At 46.7% G+C, this 13,542-nt stretch overlaps 1 protein-coding gene across 4 annotated transcripts in view; it reads right to left on the minus strand.

Annotated features, from left to right (window-relative positions):
* Nucleotides 1–9,167, minus strand: part of rfc1 (replication factor C (activator 1) 1) — a 48,124-nt gene extending 38,957 nt beyond the window's left edge. For 3 of the 4 annotated variants that reach the window (XM_042341451.1, XM_042341462.1, XM_042341435.1), the window contains exons 1-2: nucleotides 8,134–8,300; nucleotides 361–492 (exon numbers count right to left, since the gene is read on the minus strand). In XM_042341451.1, coding sequence (XP_042197385.1) covers nucleotides 361–492; nucleotides 8,134–8,136 — 135 coding nt within the window. In that variant the 5' untranslated portion in view covers nucleotides 8,137–8,300. Of the gene's footprint in view, nucleotides 1–360; nucleotides 493–8,133; nucleotides 8,301–9,116 lie in introns of those variants that run through there. The other variant, XM_042341440.1, reaches the window with a different exon arrangement.
* Nucleotides 9,168–13,542: the final 4,375 nt, after the last annotated feature.

The following is a 13,542-nucleotide window of genomic DNA, read 5'->3' on the forward strand; positions in this document are numbered from 1 at the left end:
AAGAGGAAGTAAGGTGGAGGGATTGAGGCAGGAATTTCCAGGCGTAGTGGCTTGAAGCCACCACCACCAATGATGGCGCAGAGGGGTCACAGCATGAATGTCTCAAAGTTCCTCAGAAAGAAAGAAGCAGAAAGAAGAGGAAGTTAGAGCTTGCTGAACAACAGCTCATTAAATGAGAGATTTTTTTATAGAGAGTTGAGAAGGTGAAAGAAAAGATTATGGAGAGTTCCAGCTCGCGAAGACATTGTGACTGAAGGCTTGGTCACCAATGAAAGGACTGAGAAAATTTCCCCAAGATTCTGATTAAATAAAACGCTGAACCACAGTATTAGTGCAGAGTCTCTCCCATCACTGACTGACCTTGGGCTCCCTGGGTTTCTTCTTCACATCGGATGTCACTTTGATTCCGCTTTTCGCTCTGCTCTTCCTTTCAGAGGTCTCATTCCCACTTCTCTTTCCGGCAGGAATGGTATCGAAGAATTTCCGAATATCCTGCACACAAAACATTACCGTCAGCAAACACCAATAGATCAAATGCAATTTTGCACTTCACAGATACAGGTAACAACATTAAACAAACAGCAAGAGGTATTACAATCCTGGCCAGAGATGGGTCGAAATTAGCTTTATGCTGAATATACATGAATCACCACAGCCAAGATAGACTCGGCTGCAAGTTCCTAAAAAGAAGAAATAGAACAGAAGTCCAAGATGTAGGGTGGGCATAGGTGATCAAACATCTATGGACTATTTATATACACTGGTATTATTTATGTAAAGGAATGTCTCATTGTGCTTGATCACTGGGATGCTGGAGAAAATGAAGAGTCATCTGTGGAAAGCAATGGATCCAGACACAGCAGCACTGGGAACAATCTGACTGATGAGAATGCAACCCTAGAGGTTTGAGGTTTTTATCTCCGTACAGGGTGAGGAATCGATCTCGCTCTCTCTTCCTCTCATTTCACTCACAAAATAAATCAATTCACTTTACAGTATATTCTGTGAAACTTTTCGATACGTCTCAATGACGTGATAAGGTACTATATCAAATGCAAGGATTATCATCATCCTCCTCCTCCAAGACGGAACTTCACAAAGCCGATCCTCAGTAATCCTGCCTTGTGATTATTGATTTAGCTCCAAACACTGGGCGGACACATGGGGTCTGATTAAAGGATTGGACTTGTGGTGTTGGATGCATTTCTTCATTGCCTGACATCCAGGGATACATTCTTCTCACAATGGCTCCTGGCAACTTGGTGCCAACTCCAGTAGAGTATAGCTCCATCAACTCTTTGGAAACCAATCTACCACAGGCAGAGACAGATCTATACAAAGAACCAGCCAACTGGACAGCCAAGCATATAAGTAACCCCAACAACAAATCCCGATCAACGCTCGTGGAGAAAATGGGAACCCGGTTCAATGGTTACCACCCGAGGTAGCAACAAGTCACACAGGCCACAAAGCTGCAGGTTCAGGTTAAAGCTGAATTAACTGAACTCCACTGTGGTAACTGTCTTTGGCATGCATAGTTTTGGCGGGGGGAAGGGGGGTGGGAGGGATGGAGTGGAGTTGAAAAACAAAGCCAGCATTCGACACAGTCAAATTGTCCTCAATGCCATACAAAGGTGAACAGTCCATTACGAATTGCCACTTGAACAAGGTAGCAGAGTGGAACTGCACTCAGCAAACAGTTCAGCCGATCAGAGAATGTGCAAGAGGAGAAAAAAAATAACTGCCATCCAGTGTACCAGCAAAAGCTTCAGTCCTGCACTGCAGGAGCACTATAACAGACACTGGTTTGAGATTGAACTGGGAACATTTTTATTCAAAAGGTTGGTCAGCAGCAGATCAGAACGGCAGATGTGATGATAGGACGCAGACTGAACTGGGATCAGGTTTGAAGGCCCGCAGGATAAATTGAGCTGCAAGGCTTTGTTGTACGAATCTCCATCACTCTCAGTAAGTGTCGAAAGTTTCTGCTCTGGAATTCACGTGCCTGGACCCAGAAGCATTACAATATACCATCTCACTGATAACAGGCAAACTGACAAACCCTTCTAAAAAAAAAACCGCAGCTCCCTTTCGTGGCTTTGTAACAAAGCAATAGTACAAGTAATCGGATTTTCATTTCCTAAGCGCACCACTGAATTCCCTACACACTGACACAAAATGGGACCATTAGTTTGTCAGCATTAAAAGAGCTGGAGGATTAAAGCTTTAAATGACGCTATGCACTAAACTATCACCGAATGCACAAGCAGAACGCCAAGACCTCTCCCAAAATACCCACACTTTCTGCAGAAGGGAAAATCCCATACATCTGTATGGAACGAGGAACACAGCCTTACTGGTGGGCATTAGCTGCTGCCTGCAGACCCAATGCTTCTCAACTCCATCTTGAAATGGGACACAAATGACAATTAGGTCCAATCTCCACTCAACAGCCAGTCTGAAAGTTCTCCAGGTTACACACTAGCATTTCCTCTCTCTCTCTCACAGAGTGCCCTCTCACACCTGCATGCACCACGACACCATTCCACCAGCGCAGGAGGAGTCATCATTCCTAACTCTCAGATAATATATACTGGGTGTTTGGCTTCTTCACCTTTCTTTCAGGCTTTTCCAGCTTTCGGAAATTGCAATCAGCCAGGTTGAGTATATCGCAAGTGGGACTTTCAATATTTGCAAATGCAAGTCGCTCACAGGCACATCTACTTTGGTTAGCAAATATCGCAAGTTAGATCCCAAAATCCTAGAATGGAGACATCAAACAGAATTCCATCATCCACGTGCAGGTTCTCCTCAAGACTGAACTCTCTGGACACGGGGATCCGGGGGCTGAATCATCACTGTTTTTTTGACGAGACTTTAAACCGAGGTGCCATCGTGTTGTTCTACTGATGTTAAGGTTTCCATGACACCATCCGAAAAAAATCAGTTTCTCTCAATGGTCTCGCCAACAATCCTCCAGATAAATTGGTCACTGACATCATTGTTGTTTGTAGAGCCGTCTCAGCACCACTTAGTTGCTGCGTTCGCCTGCAAGTACCCATCAGAAACCACCTGCAAAATGCTTGGATTAATTTCACTATTACAGTCATTATATCAAACGCAAGGATCGTCAATATTATGAGTTCTCACTCACACTGCCGTGCTCACTTCCTTCCACAGGAAACCACAAGAAAATCTAAAAGCTCCTCGGCAGAGCACGTTCCACACCACTCAAAGAAACTCTTAATTAATACAAAATACACCCACTATTCTCAACACCCACCACACACCTGTCCCCCTGCCTGGATGCAGTAACACCATCCACACAAAGTTGGGGGAGAAACAAATATGAAATATTCAAAAATACTCCACCTTCAAATGAATAATTCTGCACGTCAGTAATTGTGTACAGTCAAATTCCATCACAAGGACCTGCAACCTTAGGATTTGTCTCCTGACTGCACCACAGACAGCAGGAAAAACCTATGGTTGAAGGCATGGTGATAGAATATGAGGGTCCTTTTACCTCAAGTCAGACTCCGGAATACTAAGAAATGTAAAATTGTATTCTGATGGACTGTGTTATTAATGGGGAGGGGAGCTGTGTGACGAATGGAGGGTGGGGTAGAGGAAGAAAGAGTTTTGCTCCACCCACAACCCGCCTGCTCCACTCATCACACAGCTCCCCTCCCCATTAATAACACAGTCCGTCAGAATTCCAACAATAGTCAGGAAGCAGGATTTTACCCCTGGGGAAAAAGCTAGTTTCAAATTTACTGACTAATCTGAAACTGCTCATACCTCCTGCCTGCCATCTCAAAATACAACACTAGATCTTGGCACATTCCCTGCAGATCAGACAGAACGGAGCTCCCACCAGCTAATATTCCACTTGTCGCTAAGTGCAGTGAGGTGATCATTGCTTTATAATGGGATTTTTCCAGATTATAAGCGTACATTTACAATTTAGCAGCAAGCAAAATATCTTGTTTTGGGCATATGAAACCTCCCAGCCCAAACCCTGGCTTGGGCTAAGGGAATGAAAGAAAGAAGTCTAAATGTTTAAGAAAACCAAATCGAGTTTTATTTTATAATAATGAATTAACAGCAACATGCGTTACAATTCAGTGCACAAACAGCAGCTGTACAGGATGCTAAACAGGTGTAGACACTGAGCAATGGGGTCACAAGGTTGTTTTGAAAAAAAAATATCAAAAATATTCCATCTTTGACAATATCATTTTGAATAAAAGCACCTGCAGGTGTGTGCTCAGGTCATGTTTTCCTCAAGACCGTGTGCAAAGGTCAGCAGCTGCACCTGGAGACTCCAGCCAGTCAATTTATGTAGCTGGGTGGAGCAGGCCTGCGTTTCCTGGGCTGTTATGTTCATTCACATAACACAATCGTTGGCCCGATTGGCTGTTTGAAACTACTGGCAGCTTCAGGATCCTTAGCTCATCCACACAAACGGTAGCAGTCATCGATTCTCTCCAAGTGGTGAAATGCATGTCACACCGGGAAACAAACTGACATGATGTCTGCAAGATACCCAGTCCTAAAAAAAGAGGCAATTCTGTTTATTTTCTTCGAATGTACAATGCAGGAGAAACAAATCCAAACCCACCAATTTTCAAAATGTACACTGTTGTTGCCAGGGAAACTCCCAGGATTTCCCACAGGGACATGGAGAATCACTTAGAACCAAATATAGCCCCATTATCAATGCAAGTCATGGGACAGCAAAGCATTATAATAGAATAGATTCTGGCACGTACCTAGTTAAATGGGCACAACCACTTGCTGAGTTCCCGTTGAGTCTTGCCTTGGAGCTCATTTTCTCTTGCCAGCAACAGGGAGAAGCTACATATCTAGCCGTTGTATTTTTAGTTCCTCAGCAATGTAGGCAGAACAAAATTAAACATTCTTTTTACTTCTACAATTTTAAAATAAAATACACCAGCATTGGGCTAAAATATTCTTCAGATGCATTAAAACACACATTCAACAACAGCAACAAATTACATTTGTATAATGCCTTTCACATCAGGAGGCGCTGGGGAGTCAGGTATTTGGACCTGAGCTGGGGTTGGGATCAGGAGAAATGGAGGGTAGGGAGAGTAGGAGTGGGAGGGTGACCGAAGGCGTGGTCGAAGAGGAGGGTCTTGAGACAGGTCTTGAAGAAGGCAGGAAAGGAAGCCAGGCGAGGATGGGGTGAAAGGGTCACAGAGCCTGCGGAAGAGAACACAAGCTAGAGTGCTGCATTCTGCAGCTTGTTGAGGGAAGAGTTGGGAAAGCCGACAAGCAAGGAGTTGGCATAGTTGAGCCTAGATGTAATGAATGCGTGTTTGTGGGTTTCGGCAGCCTGAGGGGTGAGGCAGTGGCGGAACCAGGCAATGTTGCAGAGGTGGGGGAAGACAGAACTGGTCATGGCACAGATATGGGGTAGAAGGGACACTTGAGACATTCAATAATCAACAGCAGTCCATATATTTCAGAACACAGCTCTGAGTTCTTCCTNCCCCCTTTACCTCAAACCCACCTCGCCAAAAAAAGGGATTGTGGAGACACTGAACCTTCCTCCATAAGCAGCACAATAGATTAAGAACAACAATAACAATAATCCTTGTATTTAATGTAAGCGGCTTTCACATCAAGTGGACATCTCAAAGCGCATCTCAGGATTTTAGTTTAGTGACTGTAACTTGTTGGTGAACCTACCAGCAACCGAGGAAGAGACGCAAGTTAAAGGTGGATGTATCAAGGAATTTCATGGTATCGAGAAATCCCGAATCTCAATTAGTGCAAGTCCCAGTTTTGGAATAAAATCAAGAAGAACTGATTCGAGGATTCTACTGATTTACTGGATAACCAACTTCCTGGAATCTGTACAGCCCAACCCTATGCAGACCAGCTGATGTCAGGATAACGGAGCAAGAATCCATCCCACTGAATATCGAGATAATGAACGTAAGTGCAATTCAATTGATAAGATACACACACTCATTTCTAATCACTTGGTATTGACTTTTGGCCAATTTTCTTTTCTTCTTCTATCATTCGAACCATATTGCTCGACAGCGTGTGCATGTTAATGGGCTCACTTTTTTGTGGTTGGGACTGTTCAAATGTCAATTGCGGAGCTACCAGCTCCAGCAGTCACAGACCACAGTAACTGCAGATTTCTTCAGACGGCCTGTCCGATATTGAAGTAATTCAAAATTCACACAAATCCATACCCAAAATGAAATCAGTGGCTCCAAAGATTGCAAAAAAAAGGTACAGATTGGACACAAAAAAAGACAACGACAGTAGAAGCACATCTTCGGCAGAAGAAAACCACCGACATGTATTAGAGAGAGAGAGAGGGACTGTCACACAGGGGAGTCCACCTGCCTTGGGATCAAAAGGGAGCGCTGAGCACAAGCTGCATGCAGACCGTAAACCTAGATTCAAGACGCGCACAGTAAGAATCTGCAGCTCGTGTACTGTCCCGCACCAGGCTTCGCGACCACATCACTCCCACCCTCGCTCGCCTCCACTGGCTCCCCATCCCCCAGAGGATTGATTTCAAGATCCTCATCCTCACCTACAAGGCCATTCACGGCCTCGCTCCCTCCTACCTCTCCAACCTACTATCCCCCTACCTACCTGCCCGTACCCTCCGTTCCTCTGGCTCCGGTCTGCTCCACGTCCCCCGCCCCAACCGCCCTACTATCGGTGGTCGGGCCTTCAGCCTCTCAGCCCCGAGGCTCTGGAACTCTATCCCCCAGTGCCTTCGCCGCTTCCTACCTTTCCTCCTTCAAGGCCGGTCTCAAGACCTTTCTCTTTGACTGTGCCTTCAGCTCCCCTCTCGGCTCTCTACCCCCTCCTCGCTCCCTCCCTTCCCTCCCCTCACCCTGACCATGTCCCCCCCAAGGCTCGGGTCCTGACCCAACTGTCCAGCGCCTTGGGACATCCTCCCGACGTGAAAGGCGCTCTATAAATGCAATCTTGTTGTTGTTGTTGTTGTAAGAGGCGAAACAGGATACCTACCCACCGCGTGCTGAACAAACCCCCGGGTGTGCGCTGGAGGGAAATCGGTACCATTTATTAAGCGCCTCAGCCTGCTGTCAGCGGGCAAGAGAAGCCACAACAGGACTGCAAACAAATACAACTGGGAGGGGCTGGATTTCTTCCACACCCACAGCCACACCCAAATATACATATAGATATATATCTATCTATGTGTGTGTGTGTGTGGGGGGGGGGGGGGCAATGTAAAACCCTGATGGGATTTGAATCTGGATTGCCAGACAGAGAGAGATTTTTATATATTTTTTTCCCCCAAAAAAAAGCCTAACGGTACATACGGTTTTTTTTTAAAAAAAATGTATGTACACAGAAAAAGAGAAAAAAAGATAAGACGACGACGACGAAAAAAAAAAGAAACGAGAGAGAGAGAGAGAGAGAAAAAATCGCCCCCTCTCTCTCAACGCCACAAGGCGCGCGTTCAATAAACCAACGGCTGAATCCCGGGGAGTTACGGGGATCGGTCGCTGTCGGTTTTATTTATTTTATTTTATTTTTTTAAAAAAATTTTCGCGCCGCACCGGAACCGCCGGTGACACGGGGGGTTTTTTTTCGCGGCCGAGGCCTCAGCGCCGGTAACGCCCTCCGTCCCTCCCGCCTTCCCAGTCCGTCCTCCCTCCCTCCCTCCTGCCCTCCCTCCTGCCCTCCCGGCCCGCGCAGGGGGGCCCGCCCTTGGGCCTTGCTTGACTATTCTCTCGGGACCGTTGAAACCCGGGCAGGGCAGGGCAGGGCCGGGCAGGGAGGGCCGGGCAGGGAGGGCCGGGAGGGCGGGCAGGGAGGGCAGGGAGGGCAGGGTAGGCCGGGCAGGGAGGGCCGGGCAGGGAAGGCCGGGCAGGGCAGGCCGGGCAGGGCGAGCAGGGCGGGCAGGGCCGGGCCGGGAGGGCGGGCAGGGAGGGCAGGGCCGGGCAGGGAGGGCAGGGCCGGGCCGCTCGCAGTGTGCGGGGCCTGGGCACGGCAAGCACTCCCTCCCTGCCCTCCCTCCCTCCCTCCCTCTCCCCAAACATACCCCCCCACCACCACCGTGAAGGTATATGTATAACACACCATCTCTCCCCCACCCCTTACCATCTGGCTGCTGGGCGGCCCCGCGCGCTACCGCTGCTACTGCTGCTGCCGCTCCTCCTCTGACCCGACCAACCGCCACATTTGGCGCCAACAATTTCAACGCGCACGCGTGCCCGGCGCGCGAGAAAGACGTCACCGTCACCACACCCCTTCACCCCCCCCACACCCTCCCCCCACACACACGCCCCGCCCCCACCTCTCCCTCTCTCTCCCCGTCGTCGGCGGACGTTACGTCACCGATCGCGCGCGGGCGGAAGGAACTTACGTCGCCAGATTAGACGGATTCACGCCCAATTGGGCGTTTTTTTTTGCTGCGCTGGACGCGAGTAAAGAAGCCCAATTGGGCGGGTTTACGCGAGAAAAGAAGCCCAATTGGGCGGGTTTTTTTGCACTGCACGCACGAAAAGAAGCCCAATTGGGCGGGTTTTTGTTGCCATGGAGTGAGTGACCAATTTTTATTTTGGGGGGGAATTGTCCCTCCAAAGGTCATCCCCTCCGACATTGCGGCACCGACCCGGAGTGTTAGCACAGACTGGATGGGTTCCTTGTCCCAGTGTGAGGCCTGAACCCACAACCTTCTGACTCAGAGGCAAGATTGAGGCAGGTTTGGTTGGCCTTTGCCCAGGAGTTGCCCAGGCGTTGCCCAGGAGTTGCCCAGGCGTTGCCCAGGAGTTGCCCAGGAGTTGCCCAGGCGTTGCCCAGGCGTTGCCCAGGAGTTGCCCAGGAGTTGCCCAGGCGTTGCCCAGGAGTTGCCCAGGAGTTGCCCAGGCGTTGCCCAGGCGTTGCCCAGGCGTTGCCCAGGCGTTGCCCAGGCGTTGCCCAGGAGTTGCGTGGTCAGGTCCCGCAAAATAACAAGCAAGGCTATTGCTAAGGGGAAAAGGTCGGCCAGTCCGTGTACCTCTGGATAATGCGGATTACTGGAGGCATTCTGTTTTCATAGATGTTACGTAGATTGTACAGCACAGAAATAGGCCGTTCCTCACCATTAGTCATTGCCAGTGTTTACACACAAGTCTCCACCCACTGCTGACACCCTCCAATATCCCTCGATTCCCTTCTCCCTCACGTGTACATCCAGCTTCCTCTTAAATGCATCTATGCTGTCTGATTCAACCACCGCTTCGGGCAGCGAGCTCCACGTTTTCACTACCCTTCACTTGAAATAGTTCCTTCTATACTCTCTTTTAGGTTCCCCCCCCCCGGCGCAGGGTCATGTAAGTGCTCACAACTTACATAGTATCAAATAAGTAGTCGTACTCAACCACTAGAAGATATATATCTTTGCTTAACTCAAAACCGTTTCTGGCTCAACCTTGGACTCGGGGTGTTTAGTTATTTAATTGGTCTTAAGTGTTTCTTTTGCATTTTGGTGTCTAATCTGTTCACTCACAGAAACATTGCTTCTATTTCTGCTTGCGTGCCTCAGCAATAGGTAACATTTTGGCTCTAGGTATACACTTTTAAATCCTCTCGTGTGACCTGCACTGTATTGTATACTGCTTGTAAAATCTCATTATTCCTGTTAATTGGTATTATGACCTTGTCACCTTTGTACCACATTCAATACAAGCAATTATTTAACATTCTTGTTGTTTGTAAATACAGGTTTCCTTTCACAATGTATTTCAAAGGCACGTTCAGTCACTTTGCCCTGAATCTCTGAACTCTTCGCCTCCATCCCCCCTTCTTGCCCCCTTTCTCAGTGGAGTCCTGTAGCTCAGTGGTTAGAGCACTCGCTTTGCAAGTGAGAGACCTGAGTTCAATTCCAGGCCGAGGGCGAAACCTTGGGCAAGTTTCCTTACTCCACACAGAGCCTAATAATAATCCCTCCAAAACCAAAAACAATAATAAATTGGTCATTTTCAATCTACCACTGTTTGTGGGACATTGCTGTGCGCAATTGGCTGCCGCGTTCGCCCACAAATATACAGTCAATTCACTTTACAGTGTGTTCTGTGAAGCGCTTTGGGACGTCCTCCCGACATGAAAAGCGCTATATCAAATGCAAGGATTATTATTATTATTATTATTATTATTATTATTATTATTATTATTATTATTCTGTGTGTCTTCTAATCGTGCATAGAGTTTCCTCCTCTAACATGCCTTCGGTCACTTCCCCCACCTTTCCAGCTCGGAGTCAAGGCATGGCGCTGTTAAGCGCTCTGTGACTGTACCTAAACTTATCACTGATTCACAGTGATTTGATATGTAAGTCATGTATTCTTTGGCTAATGATACATTGGAATTGCTTAAAAGTCTGGCTCTGAGTTGGCTGTTTAGAATTCCACAGATAATGTGTCCTCAAATCAGACAGTCTGTAGGCGACTGAATTCATAAGATTGCTTTGTCCTTGAAGTCTGTCACAAAATGGGTTTTTTGGGCACGACCTATCTGGTGATTGCTACTTCTGAAATTTCTCTATCCCAGGTTGTATTTTTACAGAAGTTGAAGTAAACTTTCTTTTTCAAAAATGTTCTCTATTGTCACATTCATCTTCATCCTGTTTGAAAGAGTTATAAATGCCAAATGTGTATTCCTCTGCCTTTGAGAGTAGAGCAGAATTGTTAAGTCTCTGTATTTGCAGTAATTTCAGTTACTTGAATATGAAATTAAACATGATTTAGTCACTTCCTAGAGTCATTCACGTCATCTGTTTGTGGGACATAGCTTTTCGCAAAAAGGCTGCAACTTTCGCCCACTAAACACACAGTCACTGCACTTTACAGTATATCTTGTAAAGTGCTTTGGGACATCCTCCCAACTTAAAGCTGCACTTGATCTTCTAAGCTAACAGGCTGAGAATATATATTTTTTATTTTTAGACTAACCAGGTGGACCACAATAGTTTTTCCCATTGCTGTATATTCCTATGTTCCTATACTCTCTATCTAAGTTCATACACTAATTGATCCTTATATTTACAGTGAGTTACCATGTTGCACAGAAATGTGAACATTGGAGCTTACGTAAGAAAAGCTTCAGGTAATACATTCATTCAAAGCAAACATCTGTAACATTGACCATTTGTCCCATTTGTGGGAGACTGCTGTGCCCAATTGACTGCTGCGTTTCGCCCACAAATATACGGTCAATTTACTTTACAGTCTATTCTGTGAAGCGCTTTGAGACGTCGAGAAGACGTGAAAAGCGCTATATCAAATGCAAGGATTATTATTATTATTATTATTTAGCATTAGAATGTAATGCTTACTTCCCAACCCACTACCAGCTGCCTCCGCTCGAGGCTCCGGCCTCCTGTATGTCCCTTTTGCCCTCCGTTCCACCATCGGTGGCTGCGCTTTCAGCCACTATGCTCCGAAATTCTGGAACACCCTTCCTCTATCCCTTTGCCTTGCCCCTTCCTTCCCCATTTTTAGGTCACCCTGAAGACCTTACTCTTCGAGCGTGCCTATGGCCACCTCGCACTCCCTCCCCCCAGCACAGCGTTGTGCTCTGCCACTGTAGAGCGCTCTGGGACGCTACCCTGTGTGAGGGGTGCTACATAAGTGCAGGTTGTTGTTATTATTGTAATCTCCCCTGCTGTGTAACTGAACTAAAACACTTTAAACTGCCAATATCCAATGTGCAACATGAACACTGATCATGTTTCAGAATATATAATCATAGCTCCATAGACCTAAAATTCACAAGATCTCAAGATTAGTTTAGATGAGGAGGGCCCTTTGGCCCATTTAAAAATTTTGCAGAATAGAATAAGGCCATTCAGCACATTTGATCTCATACTTTCAGAATACCCGAATGTTGAAAATATTAACTGTACTTAAAAGTTTCAGGATTCACATTAGCACAGTAAGTTGTATACTAACATCAACAACAACATTTCATTTGTAAAGTGCCTTTTATGTTGGGAAGACATTCCAATGCACTGGACAGACAGAGTTATGGAACCAAGCTGGGGGTTGGGGTCAGGGAGGTTGAGTAATAATAATAATCCTTGCATTTGATATAGCGCTTTTCACGTCGGGAGGACGTCCCAAAGCGCTTCACAGAACACACTGTAAAATGAATTGACTGTATATTTGTGGGCGAACGCGGCAGCCAATTGCGCACAGCAATGTCCCACAAACAGTCGTAGATTGAAAATGACCAATTTATTATCGTTTTTTTTCTTTTGGTTTTGGAGGGATTATTATTAGGCTCTGTGTGGAGTAAGGAAACTTGCCCAAGATTTCGCCCTCTGCCTGGAATTGAACTCAGGTCTCTCGCTTGCAAAGCGAGTGCTCTAACCACTGAGCTACAGGACTCAAGGTCAGTGGGGGAAGCAGGGAGATCGAAAACAAGGTCGAAGAGGAGGGTCTTGAGATGGGTCTTGAAGGTGGCGAGGGAGGCGGCAAGGGGGAGGGACTGCGGGATGGAGTTCCAGAGGGTGGAGCAGAGTGGGGACGTGAAGCAGGCCGGAGCCCGCTGAGCGGAGGAAGAGAGCAAGATGGTAGGGGGTTAGAAGGTCGCAGAGGTAGGAGAGAGCAAGGCTATGAAGGGCATTGAAGATGAGGGCCAGGATCTTGAACTGTATCCTCCATGTGATGGGAAGCCAGTGGAGTTGGGCAAGGATGGGGGTGATAGGGTCACGGAGCCTAGTGTGGGAGAGGACATGGACTGCAGAGTTCTGGATGATCTGCAACCTGTGAAGGGAGGAGTTAGGGAGGCCGACAAGCCATGAGTTTGCATAGTTGAGCCTCGATGTAATGAAAGCGTGTATGAGGGTTTTGGTGGCCTGCGATGTGAGACAGTACGGAGCCGTGCGACTTTGTGGAGGTGGGGGAAGGCAGAGCGGGTCATAGCATAGATTTGGGGTAGAAAGAATGGTGCACTTATATTAATATAATAATAATTCTTGCTTTATTCGTCATTGAGAATTCTCCAATACTGGGAGAAACTTCATTCTCTTTTTGACTAGTGCCATGGAATCTTTAATATAGACCTAAAAATGTAGGAGAGCTTGGTTTAATGTCTCACCCACAGGTTGGCACCTCCAATATTGCAGTGGTCTCCCACAACTGCACTAAAGTGCCAGCCTAGTAAGCTCAATGTCCCCATGTGGGGCATCCTCGTGGGATGCTGGAGCAAGATTTGGCAGGTTACCAATTAGCCAGTTACCAATGTTAACTGAACAAAACACGTCAACCAACGAGAGCAAGGGGAAAAGCAAAAATAATGGTTTTATTAAAAATAAATTAAATATTAAACATTGTTTTTATTTTGAAGAGAACTTTGAAAGAATAATATGTTTGTGGTTGCAACATAATCCAGGAGTATAAAATCCACCAGCAGCTATGCATATTATAATAATCAATAAGCCTTGCATTGAGATACTCCCCCCCTGTGAACACAGTGTACACTGTACTTTGCTGAGATGTACATAATTAGTAAGTGGAGGTTTCGTGT

This window comes from Callorhinchus milii, unplaced genomic scaffold, assembly GCF_018977255.1.
Source record: "Callorhinchus milii isolate IMCB2004 unplaced genomic scaffold, IMCB_Cmil_1.0 Scaffold1, whole genome shotgun sequence".
Taxonomy (NCBI): Eukaryota; Metazoa; Chordata; class Chondrichthyes; order Chimaeriformes; family Callorhinchidae; genus Callorhinchus; species Callorhinchus milii.